Source organism: Crinia signifera, chromosome 2 (assembly GCF_055691185.1).
Source record: "Crinia signifera chromosome 2, ASM5569118v1, whole genome shotgun sequence".
Classification (NCBI taxonomy): domain Eukaryota; kingdom Metazoa; phylum Chordata; class Amphibia; order Anura; family Myobatrachidae; genus Crinia; species Crinia signifera.
The window spans coordinates 396222475-396247608 of NC_139218.1; the positions used below are offsets into that span (position 1 = coordinate 396222475).

The 25134-nt window shown below is 52.8% G+C and overlaps 1 protein-coding gene across 3 annotated transcripts; it reads right to left on the reverse strand.

Annotated features, from left to right (window-relative positions):
* Nucleotides 1-2959: 2959 nt before the first annotated feature.
* On the reverse strand, nucleotides 2960-17660 carry POLD3 (DNA polymerase delta 3, accessory subunit). 3 transcript variants are annotated; one of them, XR_014469845.1, is made up of 13 exons: nucleotides 17490-17659; nucleotides 15760-15815; nucleotides 13282-13384; nucleotides 11428-11467; nucleotides 11195-11327; nucleotides 10849-11095; nucleotides 10176-10248; nucleotides 7761-7905; nucleotides 6896-7008; nucleotides 4750-4838; nucleotides 3762-3840; nucleotides 3389-3679; nucleotides 2960-3356 (listed from the first exon to the last, which is right to left on the reverse strand). XR_014469845.1 is itself a non-coding variant. In XM_083170510.1 (12 exons), the coding sequence occupies exons 1-12, from the start codon at nucleotides 17544-17546 to the stop codon at nucleotides 3486-3488; spliced, it is 1326 nt and encodes a 441-aa protein (XP_083026636.1). In that variant the 5' UTR covers nucleotides 17547-17660; the 3' UTR covers nucleotides 2960-3485. The 3 variants fall into 3 exon arrangements, 2 of the variants coding, with proteins under 2 accessions (XP_083026636.1, XP_083026635.1); XM_083170510.1 differs by having other exon boundaries at nucleotides 2960-3679; nucleotides 6896-7005; nucleotides 17490-17660; XM_083170509.1 differs by having other exon boundaries at nucleotides 2960-3679.
* Between the last annotated feature and the right edge of the window lie 7474 nt (nucleotides 17661-25134).

Genomic DNA, 25134 nt, shown 5'->3' on the forward strand with positions numbered 1-25134 from the left:
CTCCTGTGCTGGAGAGTGAGGGAGAGGGGAAGTGACACGGTATAAGAGGGAGCTGGTAAGGGTGGCACAGGAGACAGCAGGCGGGTAAGGGTGGCACAGGAGACAGCAGGCGGGTAAGGGTGGCACAGGAGACAGCAGGCGGGTAGGGATGGCACAGGAGACAGCAGGCGGGTAGGGATGGCACAGGAGACAGCAGGCGGGTAAGGGTGGCACAGGAGACAGCAGGCGGGTAAGGGTGGCACAGGAGACATCAGGCGGGTAAGGGTGGCACAGGCGGGTAAGGGAGGCACAGGAGACATCAGGCGGATAAGGGAGGCACAGGAGACAGCAGCCGGGTAAGGGAGGCACAGGAGACAGCAGCCGGGTAAGGGAGGCACAGGAGACAGCAGCCGGGTAAGGGAGGCACAGGAGACAGCAGGCGGGTAAGGGTGGCACAGGAGACAGCAGGCGGGTAAGGGAGGCACAGGAGACAGCAGGCGGGTAAGGGTGGCACAGGCGGGTAAGGGAGGCACAGGAGACATCAGGCGGATAAGGGAGGCACAGGAGACAGCAGGAGGGTAAGGGAGGCACAGGAGACATCAGGCGAGTAAGGGAGGCACAGGAGACATCAGGCGAGTAAGGGAGGCACAGGAGACAGCAGGCGGGTAAGGGTGGCCCAGGAGACAGCAGGCGGGTAAGGGTGGCCCAGGAGACAGCAGGCGGGTAAGGGTGGCCCAGGAGACAGCAGGCGGGTAAGGGTGGCCCAGGAGACAGCAGGCGGGTAAGGGTGGCCCAGGAGACAGCAGGCGGGTAAGGGTGGCCCAGGAGACAGCAGGCGGGTAAGGGTGGCCCAGGAGACAGCAGGCGGGTAAGGGTGGCCCAGGAGACAGCAGGCGGGTAAGGGTGGCCCAGGAGACAGCAGGCGGGTAAGGGTGGCCCAGGAGACAGCAGGCGGGTAAGGGTGGCCCAGGAGACAGCAGGCGGGTAAGGGTGGCCCAGGAGACAGCAGGCGGGTAAGGGTGGCCCAGGAGACAGCAGGCGGGTAAGGGAGGCCCAGGAGACAGCAGGCGGGTAAGGGAGGCCCAGGAGACAGCAGGCGGGTAAGGGTGGCACAGGAGACAGCAGGCGGGTAAGGGAGGCACAGGAGACAGCAGGCGGGTAAGGGTGGCACAGGCGGGTAAGGGAGGCACAGGAGACATCAGGCGGATAAGGGAGGCACAGGAGACAGCAGGAGGGTAAGGGAGGCACAGGAGACAGCAGGAGGGTAAGGGAGGCACAGGAGAAATCAGGCGAGTAAGGGAGGCACAGGAGACAGCAGGCGGGTAAGGGAGGCACAGGAGACAGCAGGCGGGTAAGGGTGGCCCAGGAGACAGCAGGCGGGTAAGGGTGGCCCAGGAGACAGCAGGCGGGTAAGGGTGGCCCAGGAGACAGCAGGCGGGTAAGGGTGGCCCAGGAGACAGCAGGCGGGTAAGGGTGGCCCAGGAGACAGCAGGCGGGTAAGGGTGGCCCAGGAGACAGCAGGCGGGTAAGGGTGGCCCAGGAGACAGCAGGCGGGTAAGGGTGGCCCAGGAGACAGCAGGCGGGTAAGGGTGGCCCAGGAGACAGCAGGCGGGTAAGGGTGGCCCAGGAGACAGCAGGCGGGTAAGGGAGGCACAGGAGACAGCAGGCGGGTAAGGGTGGCACAGGAGACAGCAGGCGGGTAAGGGTGGCACAGGAGACAGCAGGCGGGTAAGGGAGGCACAGGAGACAGCAGGCGGGTAAGGGAGGCACAGGAGACAGCAGGCGGGTAAGGGAGGCACAGAAGACAGCAGGCGGGTAAGGGAGGCACAGGAGACAGCAGGAGTACCCCAGCTATGTGCACGTATTCCACCTCTCCGCCATCGCCCAGTATTGTTTTATTACTGTTTATTTCCCAACTGATTTCCTTCAGATAGTACAGCGCTGCCACCTGGGGTCAGAAGATGCCTCCATTCCATTGCCCGAGAGCTATAAATCACCTCGTGCCTCAGCAATCGCATAAGTGTATAAAGTCAGAAATCTGCCTCCAGACACAGTCGGCCAGACGCCATACACTGAAAGCTTCCATCACTGCCAGTATATACTGTATATGCTTCAAAAGCAGCCTGGATCTGTCCATTACCTATGACACACAGTTATATAGCGCCAGCATGCGCCGTAGCGCAGTACACGCCTAGTAGCAATGGCACTTGTATAGCACAGACGTCCTAGTCACACAATAACTGGAGCAGATATAACAGCTGGGAACGTGCTCACACGGAGCGCTGTATGTTACATAGGACTCACGTGTAACCGGAGACACTGAGCGGGTACAGGGTTACCCCATCACGTCATTAATCTTTAGTGATGGGACTAAAATAAGACACACGGACGGCGAGTCAGCTTAGTGTCACGCTGCGATATACATTCTCTATGTATATTGTACTGCAGCCGGCCTGCTGCTTATACAGGCATGTGAGTCTGCTGCCCTCTAGTGCACACAGGAGTCATTACCAGAGACATGCTGCTATAATCATACAGAGGATGTTGTGCTCAGTCATCACCTATTGCAGGGCTTCTGTACAGGGGTGACCGACTCCCCAGGACAGCGTATACACAGTACCTTGATGTGAGGAGGGGAAGAGGCAGCAGGAAGCCACAGACTGAGAGTTATATAGTGGGAGAAGCAGGGTCCCCAGCAGCACAGAGTATATCAGGAGATGAGTGATGCGTCAGTGAGGACAGGGCTCCATGTGACAAGGGCAGTGACATGATGTGAGGAGGGGAATGGGGGCAGCAGGAAGCCACAGGCTGAGAGTTATATAGTGGGAGGAGCAGGATCCCCAGCAGCACAGAGTATATCTGGAGGTGAGGGTTACGATACTGAGTACAGGGCTGCATGTGACGGGGGCAGTGACATGATACTAGATGGGGAAATGAGAGATAAGAAGCTGGATGTAGAAACAAGGTTCACACTAATCTGCACCTCTCAAATAAAGTACTTTAATAGTCAGACCTTGGTGTACAGCAATCACTATACACCAGGAACCGGACTACGGTACCTCTGCCGCACATCTTGACCGTAAGACGCGGCACAGTTATAGTGAACAATGACAATACAGCGATATATAACGGAATCTCTCAGTCCGCCGACCTCTGTAAACGGAATACATAATACAAACCTTTATAACCAGCGAATGTCAGAATTTGTACTTTACACGGGATACAGACAAGAAATATATTTATGTACAAAGTTGATTCCAAACCCTCAATAGAAATGACCTCGGGTGAGCGGAACGTCGCTGCTGGCGTGAGTCATCGGGGAATAAGTCTCTGGTGTATGCGCCCAGATGTGCCTCCCCAATGTGACAGCCTGGGACCTTTGTGCCTCCCCAATGAGACAGCCTGGGACCTTTGTGCCTCCCCAATGAGACAGCCTGGGACCGCACCACGCTATAAGTCAGTCTCTTCCACCGTAATGCCCTAGAGGGAGCCATTCTGCACCCCGCTTACTTCTTCTGGAAGAATCCCATTATGGACGGCTGCTTGGTCCCTTTGCTGGCGGCAGCCATTTTCTTGGAGACTTTAGGTTCCGCTTTTGGCTCGGCTTTGGCGCTTGATGGTTTTGCTGCTGCCGGCCTGGAAGCCGGAACTTCCTCTCCGCTATCTGTGCAGGACTCGCTCTCGTACACCTTCTCTGTCACTACAGAACACGGAGAAGCGGGTTAGCAAACCGCGGCAACACCATAGTACTGCAGGGGCATAAGGATTAGAGAACACCTCACCCATACAGCCTTCCTCGTCCAGGAAGGTTTTGGATTTCAGAACACGTTTCCGCTTCCTCCTCTTTTCCCCGGACTGCGTCTAATAAATGGAGAGAGGATGAGCATTACCATCTATCAGTCTGAGAACTTACCCCTAACAGGTCATTTAAGGATTTCTGTCTGTGGCAGTGGGTGGGATTACTGACAGTAAAATAGATGACCTCATCTGTGCATGATAAAAGCGATCCACAAAACGTGACCCGTTGGTGGTACTTTAGAACTCCTTATCTCAGAGATGGCAAACCTTGACACTCCAGGTGTTTTTGAACTACAAATCCCAGCCCTGCTGAAGTTTTACTATCTGGCCATGCAGATGCAGGGCATGCTGGGATGTGTAGTTCAACAACAGCTGGAGTGTCATGTAAGCATGTGCTCCAGCCAGGAGAGGTGGAAAACATGCCCTGGTTATGTGTCCCGAGGACTTGATTTGAGAAACACTGCACTAGACAACGGAATTCTCTGTGGAGAAGATCACCATCTAGTGGTGTAGTTAGGGTATTGCAAGGTGAGTATGCAGCTTTAGTCCCAGACTGTAGAGATCTCCCACCAGACAGACCACTTTCCCACCAATTCCCGGGCAGCACACTGACAGATCGGCACCTGGCACCGTACACTTGTGAGCTCAGTGAGGTCATGAGCAGTTTATCCTCTACAACCAAATTACAATATCCTGGTCCTCAGAGGGACATGACCCGGAAGTTGTAGAATAAGGGGCTGCTGGCACCACAGGTTGTTCTGTCCCACACTATAAAGCAATGCACAGCTATGACCACCCTGGAGTATATGCCTCCACCACACTGCAGCCCCCGGAGTCCCTGCTGCTGCCGCCTGTTACAAAGGCCACATTACACTCTCCTGGTCAGTCCTGACAGTCACTGCCGAGGTTTCCCCCTACATATTACAGCCTACCTCCATGTCAGGACCGTCAGCATCTGCCTATTCCTCTCACCTGTGGTTCGGATTCTGTTTCCATCTTCACATCAGGCTCCGGGGCAGGCGGGGGAGATGGGGTCTTCACTTCTGGCGGAATGGGAACCGCTGCAGGTGACATAAGTAACAAAGTGCACGGTGTCAGTAAGTATCTCCAGCTCCGACGCGGCAGCCTGGAGTATCAGCGCCTCTCCGGGAAATGCCGCTACACAACCCGACGCACCACGCTAGGTGGAGAGGGAGTCATTCCCCATAGACCCATTTCCTGGGAGAGGAGGTACAGGCACGGCTACGGGGATAAGCCCCACCAGCAGGAGGCAGTGTAGGAACAGATCTCTTATATTATAGGCTGAAGCCTCCCAGGCCGGACAATTGTAAAGCGCAGAGAAAGTAGGTGACTGATGCAGCGGAGAACCTGCGCAGAACTGGGAATGTAAAAGGATGTTACAGTTTATTAATAAGCCCCAATCACGGACGCCATATCATGAGGCCGCAGCTGCTGGGAGGTCACGGTGTGAATACCATTCTCCTGCGGAAACAACCTTTATGCAGCCCGGGTCACACCGTTCTGTATCTACTATGGCCAGACAAATCCTGCGGCTCGCTACCATCAGCAGCGATGGTACAGACTGAGTGGGGAACCTTGCACAGCGGACACCTTTATCACCCAGTGTTTATGGTCATCGCCATGACAACGCTGGGTAGTTCCCTGGCTGGGGCGGGCGGCTGAGGTCAGCGGTGGACTCCAAAGGAAATAAAGGTCGGTTTAGACTGGCTTATATCTGAAGGTGAAAGGAATTAGATTGCCGGTGACCACCGAATTATTTCTCTCCCCTACAGCCGAATGTGAGGGGATGTGTTCGTGTACAACCCCTCACATGGTACCAGGGGGATTCGGCATCGCGGGGGGTGGACGTTCTGCTGAGTGGTGGGCCGCGTTAAGCAGCGAACAACCGCTTCTCAGTCCTGAATTACCCCCTCTATTTTCTGTGCCAGTGGTTCCCAACTCCAGTCCTCAAGTAACGCCCAACAGGTGGGGTAATCACTGACCCCGTACGTGAAATCCAAAAAACACGTCTGGTCGGGTGAGCTGGCCTTAACTAACCATTGTTCTACACCAGTGATGGCTGACCTTGACACTCCAGCTGTTGAACTACACATCCCAGCATGCCCGGCTACAGTTTTACTATTTGGCCAATCTAAAACTGATGCAGGGCATGCTGGGATGTGTAGTTCAACAACAGCTGGAATGCCAAGGTTAGCCATCCCTAATTGTGCGGAGTTTGTATATTCTCCCCGTACTTGCGTGGGTTTCCTCCGGTTTCCTCCCACAATCCAAAAATATACTGATAGGTTAATTGGCTCCTAACAAATTAACCCTAGAATGTCTGTGTGCGTGTACATGTGGTAGGGAATATAGATTGTAAGCTCCTGGTGCAGGGACTGATGTGAGTGTTCAAATATCCTCGTACAGCGCTGCGGAATATGTGTGCGCTATATAAGAAACTGTTAATAAATAAATAATAAATCACTGTTGTACACAGACAGGTACACACGCAGACAGCTCAGAGATGTGCAGACACACACAGCGACACTGAGCCATAGAACGTTAGCAGTCACACGAGTAGTGACAGCCTCTCTGGCACTGCCGAGCGTTCCCAGCAAACGACTTGTCACAAGCGGTGATGCAGTGACCTTTTCCAGCTTAGTAAGAAGTGACACTCTGACCGTTACGCGGGGAGCAACAGGGACGAGAGCAGAGATAATACGACCCTGTCCCAGAACTCCGGCTGTGCAGGGAGGCCCGTAACAACGCTATCTAATGCACGCCTTACCCTAGCACAGCAGCCGCTGCCAGCTCTGATTATCGCAGCATGTGCCTCCGCCTGTGACTTAATCCTACAGCCCGGTGGGACAGCGAGGAAAGCAGGCACATCAAACGGGGGAGCTGGTGCGAGGACTCCTAGCAGGCGACACAAGTCTGCGTGGTACCCTGACGTGGACAGAGCTGGGTGACCGAGAGAAGCGGCCACTTACCCTTTGATGGGATGAATGGCTTTGTTTTGGCAGACGGCGCAGCGGGAAATTACAGAGAGCGCAGTAAACAGTGTGTGGGAGGGAAACGAGAAGGCTGCGGACGTAACGCAGGTTACGCGCTCGCTTACCGTCTTCCTCGTCGCTGCTGTCAGCTCGGGGCTTCTTGATTCTCCTCCTCTTCGTCGTCGACTTCGCCGGTTTATCCTGCTCGTCGTCAGACATTTCCACCCTCTTATTCCTGCTGGAGTAGAGGAAGAAAACATGGAGTCAGTCGCTGCGCATCCTTGGTTTACAAGCAGAGACAAAACCACAAACTACATAAAAAGCAGCAGCCTTTAAGATTCCTGCGGATCCCTCACACTGGTACATTAAAGGGGTGGCATCGCTCACTTGGTCTCAGTTAATGTGGCGCCCTCTGCTGGCAGGTCATGTACAGAGGCTACAGGGGAAGACAGGACAGGACGCTGCAGTGGTTTCCTGGATGGACTAGCGCTGTGGATACGTTTCCAACCATTTCTGATGGTTATGCCCGGTACACACCAGAACGATTCAGATCGGTAGCAGATTGTAAGACGATCGTACGATCGTCTCGCGATATGTTGAAGCACACAATCTGCGCACGGTCTGCTCCAGATCGGATTCTGATCGATACCCAGTTGAAGGGGTTGTTTTCAAATCCTACCTGCTGCAGGTAGGATCTGAAAAACGACCAAATGACCCGTGGGACCGCGCAGCAGATCGGAACCGGATTAGAAATGGCCCAAAACATGCCCAATTTACATATAATTGGTCAAGATTGTATCTAAATTGAGTGTTTTGAGGAAAATCGTTCTGCTGTGTACCCTACATTACACATAGAGCAAAGTCTGAGAGCAGCCGACATATCGGACGTCATACTGACTCTAAACCACTGACACAAAGCGGTAGATCGGGGGGGGGGGGGCCTGTAAATGAGAGATTACGGGGACAATATGGCCGTTATGGACCAATTACCTTTTCACCTCTTTAGCGGCTGGTTTCGGAGGTTCACGTTCTTTGACCGCTTTCACCGGAGGCGGCGGTGGCGTTTCAGCCGGCGGCTCTGCGGGTTTATTAGCATTGACGAGCTCATTTGAGGAAGAGGATTCTTTAAATTTATCTGAAATGCAAATTAATATACGTAAGACACAAAATTCCCATCATACAGAGAAAATATTATTAATATTAAATACACACAATGTCATAAATGCCCATTGTGAAGGCCCCCAATACACAGAGAAGCCTTGAGGACGGTTTTAGGGCTTATTCATATATTTGCGCAAATGGACGTAACCAAGATCTGTGAATCCTATTACCGTGTAGTATTTATATCTGGTTACTGAGATCACTCGGTGTGCTGGGGAACCATGTATTATTCTCACACCCACAATACAGCCCCAAACACCGTCAGCGCCCTGTCAGTCACACCGCGGCTGCATTGCAATTGCTAATGATATGCATTTTCACTCGTACAATGTGAACGCCACGTACGTCATTCCAGAAGTGATTCGATTTGATAAATAGATCTCTCATTAGCGATCCTTGCTGAATAACCCCCTAGGAACGCTGCCTCTGTGCCAAGTGTAAAGGAGAATCTCTTCACAACGGAACGTTCTTGTAAAAAAATCTATTCGAATACAATAAAATGCTGCTCCTCACCTCTATGCATTGTTATATGTGCCCGCGGCCACTAGATGGCGCCTAACAGACCAATGACTCGTGTGCTACAAGGCCATCACATTGACGGACTGTTATCTAGACTCTAATGAATGTTCACATACCCATCACCTCTGCATTACAGAGGCAGCATGGATACAGGAGTCTTTAGACCAGTTGTTCCCAAACTTTCTGGAATCACAGCTCCCTGGAGAATCCCTGGAGTTTTTTTCACGGCACCCCCTAGGCCAAAAGTTTCTGCATTTTCTGAAGCGGCTGCGGTGATAGAAACTGAGTTGGCCCCTTTCACACCAGCCAGTAACCCGGGCTGGTCGCGGAAGCAACCCTGCTAGCTAGCAGGGTTAACATCCCCGCAAATATACCAGGGAATCTTTCACACCAGCGCTAGTAGCAGGTTGGGGAACCCGGGAATTTAGGCTGGTGTGAACGGGGTATGAGAAACACAATGTTGCCCGTCACCCTGGAATTTGTACTACATACAGGGTGCGTCAGAAATAAAATTTTTTTTTTTTTTTTTAAATGATATCGTCCAAATGGTGGGCTTGACGGCTGATACACATTTGGAGCCGTTCTTGGAAGTTTTCCATCACTCCCACTAGCAGAATCGGGCGAAATTCCTTCAATTCCTTTCTCCTTTAGTTGATCCAAGGACCGAGGACGATGTTTGAAAACCTCAGCCTTGAGGAAACTCCACAGGAAAAAAGTCACATGGACCTAAAATCAGGCGAGTGCGGTTGCCACGGAACCGCCACGTAGACCACTCGGCCTGGGAACATCTCCCAAAAACTTTGCGCGGACGACATGCTGTATGGGCCGTTGCTCCCTCCTGTTGGAACCAGAGGTCCCCTAGGTTGTGTTCTTCCCCAGACTCTTCAGTTTCCAGGCACAAACAAATTCTCCAACATGTCGCAGTATCCATTGGAATTCACAGTAACTGACTCCACCCTCTTCAAGAAAGTAAGTCCCGATGACACCTATAGATGACGCCGCACACCAAACGGTCACTTTTGGGCTGTGAAGAGGTCGTGTTGGAGTGCTCAAGGGTTTTTAGCAGCCCCGTAGCTGAAATTTAGTTTGTTCCTCTGCCAGAAAGGTGGACATGGGCTTCATCGCTACTCCGCAGAATACCAGTGGGGGGCACAGCTGCGAGGATCCCATTACAGCAATCCATACGTCTTCCCCAGTCTGCTGGAGACATTCCTGACCAATCAAACTTGTATGGGAGTAAATGAAATCCAAAGAGCTGAGGCATGTTTCTGTGCTGAACGCGCTGAAAACAGCCCCTATCGAAGCCCTCACTGCAGCACAGAGATCGGAGCGGATGGAAGCTGGATCTTGATCTTAGGTCAACACTAATTAAAAGTCGACATGCACTAAGTCAGCACCGCCAAAAGGTCCGCGTGAGTTTACCAGTTTTGTCCCGAGGATGAGAACCACTGTTCTAGTAGTACTTGAATTCATAAAGGTGAGGTCTGTCCCCTTGGGCAGAAGGACTACAGGTGCATACACACGGAATGATTTCATACACTTCACAAAAGATGGGTCTATGATCTTCTTGCATCCATGGAAGACCATGGACCAATCTTCATGATCGCAAAAAAAGAGGTTTATTCTGAGGAACGGACTCGATCGCAGAGGAACGGTACCGGCATAGTGCCGAGGACCGGTACCGGCATAGTGCCGAGGACAACAGACAGAACCTTCTATACTTACTCAGAGACGCTTTCCCGAAGAAGTTGTCCTTAGCACTGGATTTGGCGGAGGTCTTGCTGCTCGTTTCTGGGGCCTGGAGAGAGGGGGGAACCCGGGATAGTATAAAGCAGGGAACGTACTCAGCAATTAGACATGACGGGTTATACACACACGGACAGCTCCGTCACTGTGCTAAGGAGAGGTAAGAATCCTCATTCCCAGAACTATTGATCGCTCTACAACAAGCCTGGTCAACCTGTGGCCCTCCAGCTTCTGTGAAACTACACATCCCAGCATGCCTTGCAAATTTAAGCGCTCCCTAATAGCAAAACTGTAGCACTGCATGCTGGGATGTGTAGTTCCACAACAGCTGGAAAGCCATAGGTGGGCCCCCTCTGCTCTGAGGTTGCTAGTCACATTTTGCGGTGACCCCATGTACTATCTGATTTCCCACCAATAACACATATTTAGCCCGGCCCTCTCCCCACCTCCGTCCGTCCCCAATACTGAGGCTCAGCTAGAAGCACGGAGGTTCTTTAACACAGTCAGACGCCACAAAGCTTTGGTGATGAGGAACACACTGTATAGGGGGAAACACAACCCCATATTCTGCCCGGCTCCGTATAATCTGCCTCCCCCTTTCTCAGGAGGATGTAGAGTAGGGGGGCAGAAAACTGCTCCAGATGCCACTTACCGCAGCTGCTTTGGCCTCTGCAGGTCTCTGCGCTTCCTGGGGCTTGGCGGCCTGGCGTGAAAACATTCCCATGATGCCCTTGGGCTGCTGGGGAGCAGCTTTGGCAGTCGGTGGCAAGGCATGGCCGTTGACCTTTGGCTTGCTGGGTGCGGTCACTTGCTCGGTGTCTGGGTAATTGTTCCTCTGGAGCTGTGCGAGCTCCTCGGGGGATCTGGGTACAGCAGCTGCGCACTGGATGGCGCTGAACCTGACAGAGGAAGGGAACGATCAGGAACTCTCAGACGGCATCCTCTCTCTAGACACCTACCCGCCAAACCCCAGGTGCCCTCGTCTGCGCCCAACTTACTTGTTGCAGTTCTGGAGATTGTTCTTGATGATGTCATAGTCTGTACTGAATAGCGGGGCGCTGTCCTTTAACGTGGCTTTTTGGATGCTGTAGACGTGGACGTTAGCCACCACCGCCAGCTTGGATTTAGCGGCTGGCGGGAAACAGCAAAAGAGAAGCATTAAAAAAGCAGCGGACAAGTTATGGATTTGGCGTAAAGAACAGAAAGGACAGAAAATAAAGTGCGGTTATACCTTCCAGCTTTTCTTCTCTCACTACCGCCACCTTGTGGTACTGAAACGACAATAATCAGAGGATAGTGACACACAGCTGAGCATTGGTCATAGGACACAAGGCGAGTTATCTTACTATGGGACATGGCCGGCACTGAAGGGGTTAACACTGACCCAGGCTCATTCACATAAGGGGCGTAATTGTAATAGGGCACAACTTTTTGCCAAAGTCATAATTCGCACGCGATTTCTGGCAAATTTTAGTAACAAAAATGTGCACATTTTTAGACAACTGCAGGAGAGTGCGGATGTGTGCAACAATTTTAAAACAAATAAAAAAGGCAGTGGTTCCCCACCCAAGCATAACCAACCCCATACAGGGTGGAGAAAAAAAAATTGTGGGGATCTCCCGTATTTAAGAAACCAGTACCGGGCTCAAAAATATTTGAGACCCCCAGTTTTTTAGTTCCCTCCATAGTTTTAGAATCAGGACCAGTCCAAGATCCCGGTGGTGGTTTCTTAAATTATGGAGATGCCTACCAATTTCTCCACCCGTATTGGGGGAAACCAGGACCGGCTCAATGAGCCTGGGGCTGGTTATGCTCGGGAGGTTGTGTCATTGTGTTTTTCATTCTGTCAAACTCGCCAGGCTGGACCTGGTTTATTCGTTTAGCGATTTTTGGGTGCGAATTGGAAATTGACATCCTATTAAATTTGAGTTTGATATTTTCTTTGAGAAAACATCTCAATGCGATTTTAAAATGTACCATTGTTTAGACAGGTGAAAATGTGAAAATTACCGCAATACGCACATTACTACATTCGTGATTTCAGTGGTTTAAAAAAAATGATAAATCGCACCCTATAACATTTCGCCCAAGATCTCCATTTACAATGTGGAATGAGCCAAGGCTGCCGAGAAAAAAACGCTCAAGGCAGAGACACACTGAGAGAATGGGACGCGGCTCTCCACACATCGCGCAGCACTCATATGCCAGGCAATTGTTGAACTAAGGTCATTCTATGATCAGAAAATCATATTAACCTTACTTATACCTGTAAGGTGAGATTAGAGCAGGGGTGGGGAACCTTTTTTGTGCCAAGGGCCGTTTGTATGGGGAAAAAAATCCTTCGGGGGCCATATGGAAAAATTTCTCCTACATATTGTCCTGCTGCAGCTGTCCCACGCTCCGGTGGCTGCCGCTGAATAGGACTGACAGTCTCCGGCTGCTGCTGATTAAGAGGAATCTCGCGAGAACTACCGACCTCTCACGAGAATTCCCCTGTACTTGACTCCGGGCAAAGCCGCCGGGCGGGCCACTCAGACCACTACGGGGGCCGCATACGGCCACCGGGCCTGAGGTTCCCCACCCCTGGATTAGACGGTACCTCAGGAGTTCTGCATCACTGCAGCCTTCACCCCAACATTTTTTGGTACCGACAATCTAAGTTTTCCCACATGCACAAGGTTAAAGAATTCTCAATATCACGGCTTCTCAATAATCACTGTGACCCCCAATTCCAGTGAAGTCTGGCTTATGACATCCCCAGAAAGGGAGCAGGACTTCCCTTCACTGGCTATATTCCCACGGTGCTCTGCACCCCAGGAGTGACATACCCCCACTCTCTGTGCCACCAGCTGCAGGTGGAAGGATGCACAGAACAGGTTCTAATCACTGGCCCCTGCGAGCCTTGGCGAGTAATTGCGGCATACAGTGTATCCTAATAAGGTCAGAAATCGGGCTGTGAGTCTGGCTGACGATGCAATGGTGGCTTGTCCCCTACCCATGTAACAGAACTCAACCCATAGAGTCACATTGTGAGCGAGAAGCCTAAGTGACACCCTGCAAATAGAGCCAGGTTCCCCATACTTACAGAGTACCCGTCCTGCACACATTTCCCGGTCACCAGATAGGTCACGTGCACCTGTGCGCTGACATTCTCCTTCCTCTTCCGGGTGACGTAATCGTACAGCATCCTGCGGGGACACAGAGCGTTACAGCTGGCTGTCCCTGGCAATGGTCAAGGGCTTCATGCAGAACATACGGGTCTCCAGCACACAGTGGGGGTGACTCAGCACGGATCGCAAAAGCAAACTTCTTCTGTAATGGGCAAAACCATGCTGCAGGTGGGGCAGATGTAACATATGCAGAGAGAGGTACAGTAGATCTGGGCGGGATATGGTCATTGGGTCTACAGCAAGTTGGTCGACAAGCATTGAGTCGACATGGCTCTAGGTCGACATGGGTTTTTTTGAGCCGACAGGTGGGATTTCATCCATTAGGGTGAAGAATAAAATAGTGTGCCCGAAGCATAGCGAGCAAAGCGAAGGGATGCGGTGCACTGGAAACTGGTGTCCATGTCGACATTCGGGTAAAAAAACAGTGAAAAACCCCATGTCGACCTTTTGACTGTCGACCTAATGTTTGTGTCGACCTGTCGACCAACTTGCTGTATACCAAACGACCCCAAACCCATTTTGTGTACTTCAAACTGATATCTATATTACAGTGTAAAAATAAAGCAGCCAGTATATACACTGCACAGAACCAAAATCTAACTCTCGCTGCACATGTTACATCTGCCCCATCTGCAGTGCAGCATGTTTTGGTGATTAGAGTGATTTTGTGATCCAACCTGAATAGGCCCAGTTTAGTAATAGCAGCTGCAGCGTGGGCGTGAGAAGTCCCTGAGACATTGAAGCTGTGCAGGGGATAGCAGCCGCAGCCTGGCCACGGAAGTCCTTGAGACGTTGCAGCTGTGCAGGGGATAGCAGCCACAGCCTGGGAGTGGCAAGTCCTTGAGACATTGCAGCTGTGCAGGGGATAGTAGCTGCAGCCTGGCCACGGTAAGTCACTGAGATGTTGCAGCTGTGTAGGGGAAAGCAGCTGCAGCCTGGCCGAGGGGAGTTCCTGAGATATTGCAGCTGTGTAGGGGATGGCAGCTGCAGCCTGGCCGCGTGAAGTCCCTGAGACGTTGCAGCTGTGTAACGGATAGCAGCTGCAGCCTGGCCGCGGGAAGTCCCTGAGACGTTGCAACTGTGTAGGGGACAGCAGCTGCAGCCTGGCCACGAGAAAGTCCCTGAGACGTTGCAACTGTGTAGGGGATAGCAGCTGCAGCCTGGCCACCAGAAAGTCCCAGAGACCTTGTAGCCGAGTAGGGGATGGCAGCTGCAGCCTGGCCGCGGGAAGTCCCTGAGATGTTACAGCTGTGCAGGGGATAGCAGTCGCAGTCTGGGTGCAGGAAGTCTTGAGGATTTTGCAGCTGCGTAGGGGATAGCAGCCTGGCCCGCGGGAAGTCCCCGAGACATTGAAGCTGTGAAGGGAATAGCAGCTGCAGCCTGGCCGGGGAAAGTCCCTGAGACATTGCAGCTGTGTAGGGGATAGCAGCTGCAACCTGGCCGGGGGAAGTCCCTGAGACATTGCAGCTGTGTAGGGGATAGCAGCTGCAGCAGCCTGGCCAGGGGAAGTCCCTGAGACATTGAAGCTGTGTAGAGGATAGCAGCTGCAGCCTGGCCGCGGGAAGTCCCTGAGATGTTTGCCACGAGTGAGAATGGAACTCCTGACCTCAATGTTGTACGAGAGCAATGCTATCCACTACGACAGTGACACAAGGGTGATAAAACTTTACAGTAAGATAATAAATCATTGTTATGAGTCTATGTTTGAAAACATAAAAATATAAGTATGGGCATAAAATGCATTAATTACGACGTGTCGTCAGATTTCCCAGCAGCTTTTTGTACAATATATATTATATTAGGAGTTTGTTGGTGATTACATGCTCCTGTGATATTGGGGTACGCCCTTATCGGACAGACCGGTTCCCCTGAAATGCCGACTGTACGAGACAATACAGAAAAGTGATCTCTGGATAGTCTGAGTAGGGATTTATCTGGGTATGGGTCATAGTGTCGACACATTCTGTGGATCAAAACAGTCGACATGGCTTATGTCGACACATGAAATAGGTCGACATAGCTAAGGTTGACGGGGTTGGAAGGTCAACAAAAGTATTAGGTCGACACAAGTTTTTCACGGTTTTGTCCCAAATTTGGCCGTAAGTCTACATGGACAACGTATCATGAAACCATGTTGACCTTTTGACTGTTGACCTTAGCCCTGTGGACATTCAAAGTGTCGACCTAGAAACCCTATCCCGTTTATCTCAGAGGACATCGGGGGGCCGGAGTGTTCCGCTGGGCGACTGGAGAATGGTAATGACACAGGTCCCCATCTGATTATCAATAACCTCCATGTATACGTTATACTGCATAGGCGACACGGGTGCCGGCTGTGACCGAGCCACGGAACCACGTACTGTGATGTGCTGCATGTACTGAGGTCTACTCACTGCTTAGCTTGGTTGACGTGGACGCCCAGCGTGTGGCTCAGCCATTTGTAGGTCACCTGGGAGGAGACACAATGTGGGAGATGTATAAGACAATGGGGATACGCATGCATCACTAACTAGGTGCGGAAGGCTCCGCAGCGCTGTGCACCGCGACCGTGCTGCGGGCGCCAAGGTAACGGGATTGTTACCACAGTCAAAGAACCTGGAGCTGCGGCAAGGGTAGCAAGGGTCGATACGGGGGTGAGGGGAGCAGGGGGCCGAGACGGGGGACAAGGGGAGTAGGGGGGAGGGGATGATGGAAGTAGGGGGATAGTGACAGGGGATATGGGGGCAGGGGATGATGGGAGTAGGGACAAGGGATGATGGGAGTAGGGAATGATAGGAGTAGGGGGGAGGGGATGATGGGAGTAGGGGGATAGTGACAGGGGATGATGGGAGCAGGGGCAGGGGATGATGGGAGTAGGGACAAGGGATGATGGGAGTAGGGAATGATAGGAGTAGGGGGGAGGGGATAATGGGAGTAGGGGGCTAGTGACAGGGGATGATGGGAGCAGGGGATGATGGGAGTAGGGACAAGGGATGATGGGAGTAGGGAATGATAGGAGTAGGGGCTGGGACAGGGGATGATGGGAGTAGGTGGATAGGGACAGGGGATGATGGGAGTAGGTGGATAGGGACAGGGGATGATGGGAGTAGGTGGATAGGGACAGGGGATGATGGGAGTAGGAGCAGAGGATGACGGGAGTAGGGGATGATGGGAGTAGGGGATGATGGGAGTAGGGGCTGGGACAGGGGATGATGGGAGTAGGGAATGATAGGAGTAGGGGCTGGGACATGGGATTTCGGGGGGAGGGGACTAGGGACAGGGGAGGGGATGATGGGTGCAGGGATAGGGGATGATGGGAGTAGGAGGTTAGGGGATGACGGGAGTGTGGGGTTAGGGGCAGGGGATGATGGGAGTGGGGGATAGGGACAGAGGATGATGGGAGTAGGGGGTTAGGGGCAGGGGATGATGGGAGTAGGGGGTTAGGGACAGAGGATGATGGGAGTAGTAGGGGCTGGGACAGGGGATGATGGGAGTAGGGGGTTAGGGGCAGGGGATGATGGGAGTAGGAGCTGAAACAGGGGATGATGGGAGTAGGGGCTGGGACAGGGGATGATGGGAGTAGGGACAGAGGATGATGGGAGTAGGGGGTTAGGGGCAGGGGATGACGGGAGTGTGGGGTTAGGGACAGAGGATGATGGGAGTAGGGGGTTAGGGGCAGCGGATGATGGGAGTAGTAGGGGCTGGGACAGGGGATGATGGGAGTAGGGGGTTAGGGGATGATGGGAGTAGTAGGGGCTGGGACAGTGGATGATGGGAGTAGGGGGTTAGGGGCAGGGGATGATGGGAGTAGTGGGGGCTGGGACAGGGGATGATGGGAGTAGTGGGGGCTGGGACAGGGGATGATGGGAGTAGGAGGTTAGGGGCAGGGGATGATGGGAGTAGGGGCTGTGACAGGGGATGATGGGAGTAGGTGGATAGGGACAGGGGATGATGGGAGTAGGTGGATAGGGACAGGGGATGATGGGAGTAGTAGGGGCTGGGACAGGGGATGATGGGAGTAGTAGGGGCTGGGACAGGGGATGATGGGAGTAGTAGGGGCTGGGACAGGGGATGATGGGAGTAGGTGGATAGGGACAGGGGATGATGGGAGTAGGAGCAGAGGATGACGGGAGGAAGCTCTCACGATCTTGTTGTGGTCGGTGATGAGCTCGTCGATGTTCTCCAGGTACAGCTCGTCCATGTTGCCGGGATCTCGGGGTGACAGGCGGGAGAGACGATCATTAGCCGTCCATCAGGGTACGGAGCTGGGGAACACGCATGCGCGCCATCTCCCCTCCGATTGGCTGAGAGGAAGCCCGGGCAGAACAGCTGTCCAATGAGCTCCGGCCGCAGCACACGTGCACCGCTCTGGCCACGCCCCTTCCCGTGTGATTGCTGCTGGCGGGAGGAGCTGACGGTGGGATTAACTCTCTCGGTGCCGGCCCGGGAGGCAGAGTCCTGTGTGTCGCATATCCCAGGCTCCGCCCTCATCATGGCCACGGTACGGCACCCGCCACAGTCCCGGCTCATTGCCTCAGTCAGTGACGTGATGCAGCCATGTGTGCTAGAGCAGGGTTACCCCTAATGCCTGGCCTGTCAGGGTCCTATGAGGACTGGGACTGTAAGTGGCGTGGCTCCTAAATGGTATATGTTAATCTGCGGCGGTATATGGTGAGCTGCCTGGCTCAGCGCGGTATATGGTGAGCTGCCTGGCTCAGCGCGGTATATGGTGAGCTGCGGGGCTCCGCGCGGTATATGGTGAGCTGCGGGGCTCCGCGCGGTATACGGTGAGCTGCCGGCTCCGCGCGGTATACGGTGAGCTGCCTGGCTCCGCGCGGTATACGGTGAGCTGCCTGGCTCCGCGCGGTATACGGTGAGCTGCCTGGCTCCGCGCGGTATACGGTGAGCTGCCTGGCTCCGCGCGGTATACGGTGAGCTGCCTGGCTCCGCGCGGTATACGGTGAGCTGCCTGGCTCCGCGCGGTATACGGTGAGCTGCCTGGCTCCGCGCGGTATACGGTGAGCTGCCTGGCTCCGCGCGGTATACGGTGAGCTGCCTGGCTCCGCGCGGTATACGGTGAGCTTCCGGGCTCTGCGCGGTATACGGTGAGCTGCCTGGCTGCGCGCGGTATACGGTGAGCTGCGTGGCTCCGCGCGGTATACGGTGAGCTGCGTGGCTCCGCGCGGTATACGGTGAGCTGCCTGGCTCCGCGCGGTATGCGGTGAGCTGCCTGGCTCCGCGCGGTATGCGGTGAGCTGCCTGGCTCCGCGCGGTATGCGGTGAGCTGCGTGGCTCCGCGCGGTATGCGGTGAGCTGCGTGGCTCCGCGCGGTATGCGGTGAGCTGCGTGGCTCCGCGCGGTATACGGTGAGCTGCCTGGCTCCGCGCGGTATACGGTGAGCTGCCTGGCTCCGCGCGGTATACGGTGAGCTGCCTGGCTCCGCGCGGTATTCGGTGAGCTGCCTGGCTCCGCGCGGTATACGGTGAGCTGCCGGGCTCTGCGCGGTATACGGTGAGCTGCCTGGCTGCGCGCGGTATACGGTGAGCTGCGTGGCTCCGCGCGGTATACGGTGAGCTGCGTGGCTCCGCGCGGTATACGGTGAGCTGCCTGGCTCCGCGCGGTATGCGGTGAGCTGCCTGGCTCCGCGCGGTATGCGGTGAGCTGCCTGGCTCCGCGCGGTATGCGGTGAGCTGCGTGGCTCCGCGCGGTATACGGTGAGCTGCGTGGCTCCGCGCGGTATACGGTGAGCTGCCTGGCTCCGCGCGGTATACGGTGAGCTGCCTGGCTCCGCGCGGTATACGGTGAGCTGCCTGGCTCCGCGCGGTATTCGGTGAGCTGCCTGGCTCCGCGCGGTATACGGTGAGCTGCCTGGCTCCGCGCGGTATACGGTGAGCTGCCTGGCTCCGCGCGGTATAAGGTGAGCTGCCTGGCTCCGCGCGGTATACGGTGAGCTGTCTGGCTCCGCGCGGTATACGGTGAGCTGCCTGGCTCCGCGCGGTATACGGTGAGCTGCCTGGCTCCGCGCGGTATACGGTGAGCTGCCTGGCTCCGCGCGGTATACGGTGAGCTGCCTGGCTCAGCGCGGTATACGGTGAGCTGCCTGGCTCCGCGCGGTATACGGTGAGCTGCGTGGCTCCGCGCGGTATACGGTGAGCTGCCTGGCTCCGCGTGGTATATGGTGATGATATTTTGCATTGCAGAATGTGAGGACATGGGGTGAATGCATCCACTGCTGCCATTTCTGCCCGTCCCTGCCATGCACAGAGCCACAAGCGGGGGGGGATATGCGCAGTTAGCGCTGCTGACCGCACTGCCACCCGTAGGCTACAATGGTCTATTGCCATCTCACAGCCTTGCGAGCCAACCAGAATAAGGGCCAATGTGTGCACTATATAAATAACAGGTAATAATGATAATAATCCGCAGCCATGAGCATGTAGTGCAGACTGACTGAGGTGCCCCTTACACCCGTACAGTAGGGATGCGGTCATTCGTCAGACTGCATTTAGGTCTACAGTCATTAGGTCGACCCCACTAGGTCGACTGGCAGGAAGGTCGACCTGACTTAAGGTCGACATGGGCCAAGGTCGACATGACTTAAGGTCGAATTTGCATAAAGGTCGACATGAGGAAGGTCGACTGGTCATAAGGTCGACATGGGTTTTTCACTGTTTTTTGAGCCGACATGTGCCGACAGGCAGTATTTCATGCCCTACCATCCACTAGGGCGTGGTGGGAGAATAAAATAGTGTGCCCGAAGCATTGCGAGCGATGCGAGGGTCCGATTCTCATTGCCAACTGTGTCCATGTCGACTGTGTCGACATTCGGATCAAAAAACAGTGAAAAACCCATGTCGACCTTATGACCAGTCGACCTTCCTCATGTCGACCTTTATGCAAATTCGACCTTAAGTCATGTCGACCTTGGCCCATGTCGACCTTAAGTCAGGTCGACCTTCCTGCCAGTCGACCTTGTGGGGTCGACCTAATGACTGTAGACCTAAATGCAGTCTGACGAATGATCCCATTCCGTACAGTACAGGTGAGAAATGACTGCCTTAGTACTGTAGTATTACTAGAACTGAACAGCAGGTGGCGCCATATCTTATGCTATTGCTGTCTGGTCTCTGTTGGGAAAGTGTTCTCTCTTCCAGAACCTCGTCAATCCCTCATGGTGTGAAGTTTACTTGTGCTGGTCTCACAGTTTGGGGCCCATTTATCAAGCAATACTATTTCTGCGTACACTCCCGCTTTCAGGGGTTAGCCGCAAATATTAGGTATCACCCGAATGTATGAAGGAAGGACCACAGCAGGAATCTATACTTTTTAGGAATGTACATAAACACCCACGGAGACAAGTCACCCCTTTACTCAGAGAGGATCCAGGTATCTTTTCTTCGTCCATCAGCGCCATGTTTGTGGGTGGACTGGCACACGGTGTGATTTTGCTTGCGATTCGATCCCGATTCGATTGCAAAATGCATTTGATTTGACTATAGTACAGATCTGCCTTGCCTGACAAGAATATCCTTCTATACGATTTACACTACACGGGAGCGCACATTGGGATCGAATCTGCATCAAATATAGAAAAACCATTTGATTTTCTATTCAATGTGCAACCTGTACATATAGGGCAGGGGTCTTCAACCTTTAAGACAGTGTGGGCCACATTAAAAAATTCAACGAAGCCCGAGGGCCACTAAGCTCTACTGTGGTATTTAGCACAGCTCTTAACCCCTTCACGACATTGCCTTTTAAGGTATTTTTTTTTTTTTTTTCCTCCTTGCGTTCAAATAAGCGTAACTTTTTTAATTTTCCGGCTATATAGACACATGAGGGCTTTTTTTTTGCGGGACAAGTTGTACTTTGTAATGGTACCATTTACTATACCGTATAATATTCTGGGGAATCAGGAAATAATTCAATGTGGGGTAAAAAAAAAAAAAACCGCCATTGCACAATTTTGCGCTGGTTACGTTTTTTTTGGAGTTCATAGTTCGTTTAAAATGATGGGTTATCTTTATTCTATGGGTCGTTACGATTCTGGCGATACCAAACTTATATAGTTTTCGTTATGTTTTACCACTAAAAAAAAAAATCGCAACTTTTACGGTTTTTCTAATTTGCGTTGCGTCGCCATGTTCTGCGGCTTATAACTTTTTTATTTTTCCACCTACGGACCTGGGTGAGGGCTCATTTTTTGCGGGCTGAAGTGTACTTTTTAATTAATACCATTATGGGATATGGGCGACTTTCTGATCTCTTTTAGTTATTTTTTTTTGGGTACGCGATGCGACCAAAAAACGTAGTTGGGGATTATTTTCCGTTTACGCCTTTAACCGTGCGGGATAACTAATGTTATATTTTAATAGATCGGACTTTTAGGAACGCGGCGATACCAAATATGTTTATTTTTTTTATTTTTTATTTATTTTTATTTGGGAAATGGGGAAAGGGGGGTGATTTGAACTTTTAATATTTTTTTATTTTTTTTTTTATTTTTAAACTTTATTTTTTTATTTTTTTTACTTTTACTACAAGGCCCCCTAGTGTACTTGACCACTAGGGGGCGCGATCGCCTGTACTAGGTTCAGCCTAGGTTAGAGCTCTATGGCTGAACGTAGTGATTTTATGCACTTCCTATTACATCCTGCCTGAGGCAGGATGTAATAGGTATGCATACACGGCCAGCACAGGGGTCTACATTAGACCCCTGGCTACCATGGCAACCGATCGGCACCCTCCGATCTCGCTGCGGGGGGCCCCGATCGGCGCCGGAGGGGGGCGCCCCCCCTCCGATCAGCTATTTAAGCACTGCGGGCGCTTTGCCCGCGGTGCTTAAAGGGTTAAACGGCCACGATCGGCGAACTCGCCGCTCGTGGCCGTGAGAGCAGGTACCTGGCTGTAATATACAGCCATTACCTGCTCTCTTTCAAGCCAGCTCACTCCGTGAGCTGGCTTGATTCCCCTGCAACGGACATATGACGTATATATACGTCATATGTCGTGAAGGGGTTAATAGATAGACAGCACAGCCCCCGCATAGATAGTTGGCACAGCTGCCCATACACATAAACCCTGCCCCCAATATATAGTCTGCACCAGGGCTATTTCTAAACAATTAGGGTCCCAGTACGAACAGAATAAAAATGCAGCCCCCCCATACATAATTTGGTATTTAAGAAATTGTGCGCGCCTATGGCACACCTAATTGGGGTGTGGTCTAATTATAAGAGTGTGAACTAGCAGGAAAAAAATTACCTGACATCTCACTTTTGCAACCTGCATGACCAGACATTGGTTACCGCAGGAATGGTGGTTGTCCTTCCACACTTAAGTTGGCTGTCCAAAGGCCGCACAGTGACATATAAACATGAAGGCCCATTACACCATGATGCCCATTACATATTATGCCACTCACCATGATGCCCATTACACAATATGCCACACACCGTGATGCCCATTGCACATTATGCCACACACCGTGACACCCATTGCACATATGCCTCACATCATGATGCCCATTGCACCTTGCACTATAAGGCCCCAAATACTCCTGCTTATGCATATGATGCCCCCAGCAGTGCCTCTCACAAAATGCCACCAGTAGTGTCCCTCATAAAATGCCACCAGTAGTGTCCCTCACAAAATGCCCTAGTATTGCCCTCCATAGTCAGCACTGAATTGCGCAGCATGCCAGCCCTCCCTTAGTCAGCACCACATTGCACTGCCAGCCCCCCTCCCCCATAGTCAGCACCCTCCCCATACACAGGGCCACATTGCACTGCCAGCCCCCCTCCCCCATAGTCAGCACCCTCCCCATACACAGGCCACATTGCACTGCCAGCCCCCCTCCCCCATAGTCAGCACCCTCCCCATACACAGGGCCACATTGCACTGCCAGCCCCCCTCCCCGATAGTCAGCACCCTCCCCATACACAGGGCCACATTGCACTGCCAGCCCCCCCCTCCCCCCTAGTCAGTACCGCAGTAGCTAGCCAGCATCACCCTCTCATGAGACACTTGCCTTAGTGTCCCTTGCAGAGTTCTCCTTCAGAGGGCTGCTGCTGCTGCTGGCGGCGTTGGCTGCCTTAACAGCCAAGGAGCAGGCAGGGACCGGTGCGCGGCTGCCTGCGGTTGTCACACTCACTCAGTCTCCCGGCTGTCTGAAAGGGCACTGGTGGGACGGGTGCGCGGCGTTAGGAAGTACACAATGCGCATGTTCACGCACAGTCCCGCCCGCCCCAGCCAGCACATCCACCTCCGCCGCGTCCCACTGCTAAGGGGACAGCTCGCAGAAGGATTTTAAGGGGACAGCGCGTGGAAGGATTTTTTTTTTTTTAATCAGCACGGCATTTAATTAAAAAAATGCAATTCACTGGCGGGCCACCTAAAACAACTCGGCGGGCCACTCGTGGCCCGCGGGCCACGGGTTGAAGACCCCTGCTTTAGACCATACACAGTAATGCCCATTACACATTTTAGCAAACTCCGTAATACCCATTACACATAAAGCCACACGCCGTAATGCCCATTACACATAAGGCCACACACCATAATGCCCATTACACATTGTGCCACACATCATGATGCCCATTACATACTATATAACAAACCGTAATGCCCATTACATATTTGCCATATAAGTGCTGCTTACCTACATTCTCATTGCTAGGGGGTTCTTGCTTGATGGCACCATAGAACTCATTACACATGGTGCCGCGCACCATAGTACCCATTACACATGATGCCGCACACCATAGTACCCATTACACATGATGCCGCACACCATAGTACCCATTACACATGATGCCGCGCACCATAGTACCCATTACACATGATGCTGCACACATAATGTCCCTTACACATGATGCTGCACACATAATGTCCCTTACACATGATGCTGCACACATAATGTCCCTTACACATGATGCTGCACACATAATGCCCCTTACACATGATGCTGCACACCGTAATGCCCCTTACACATTAAGCCACACATTATGCGTAATGCCCCCCACATACCACCACTTGTAGCGTCCCTTAAGCAATGCCCCCAAAAGTGCCACTTACTGTAAATTTTTACATGAGCCTTCGCTGCTGCTGCAGGGAGAGATGGAGAGCGGTGCAGCTGCTTCTATGGGGAGAGGAGCAGAGCGCAGCGCAGAGCACGCTCCCACTCCCCTCCTGGTGTCCCCTCTAGCCGAGTGGACATTTGAAATATTGTGCGCGCTGTTGTTGTGCGTGATGTCGGGGGAGCACGCCGGGCGCCGGCACCACATGATTAAAGGGGGGGCGGGCTGAGGTGAAAACGGGGAGAAGAATTGGAGCGGAAGCTGCAGGGGTGACAGTCATTGACAGCTGGGCAGAGAGCAGGGGGCTGCCCGGCTGTATTCAGAGCACTGCAGGTCACGGCTGTTTGAAATAATACCCCTTTCACAACAGAAAATGCAGGGATTTACCTGGGAATATGGTCCCAGGATCATGCCCAGGCTGACCCCTTATACACCAGCCTAGTCCCTGCATTTTCTGGTGTGAGGGGGAGAGACAACCATTCCCCTCTCCCTACCCCCCTTTAACCAACCAGCTATATCTTCAGAACCAACTGACCCATTTACATGAGACAAGTATCATATTGAAGAACTTTTGAGTTGGCTTCGAATGATTTTGGTCCCGTGAAACTGGGCTGTTTGGTTCCAGAGAAATCTGCCCTCAAAGAACATAAACAGTCATGAAATTACATTTAAGAAATAAAAAAAAAAAGGTTTAACCTCAATATCCCTGGA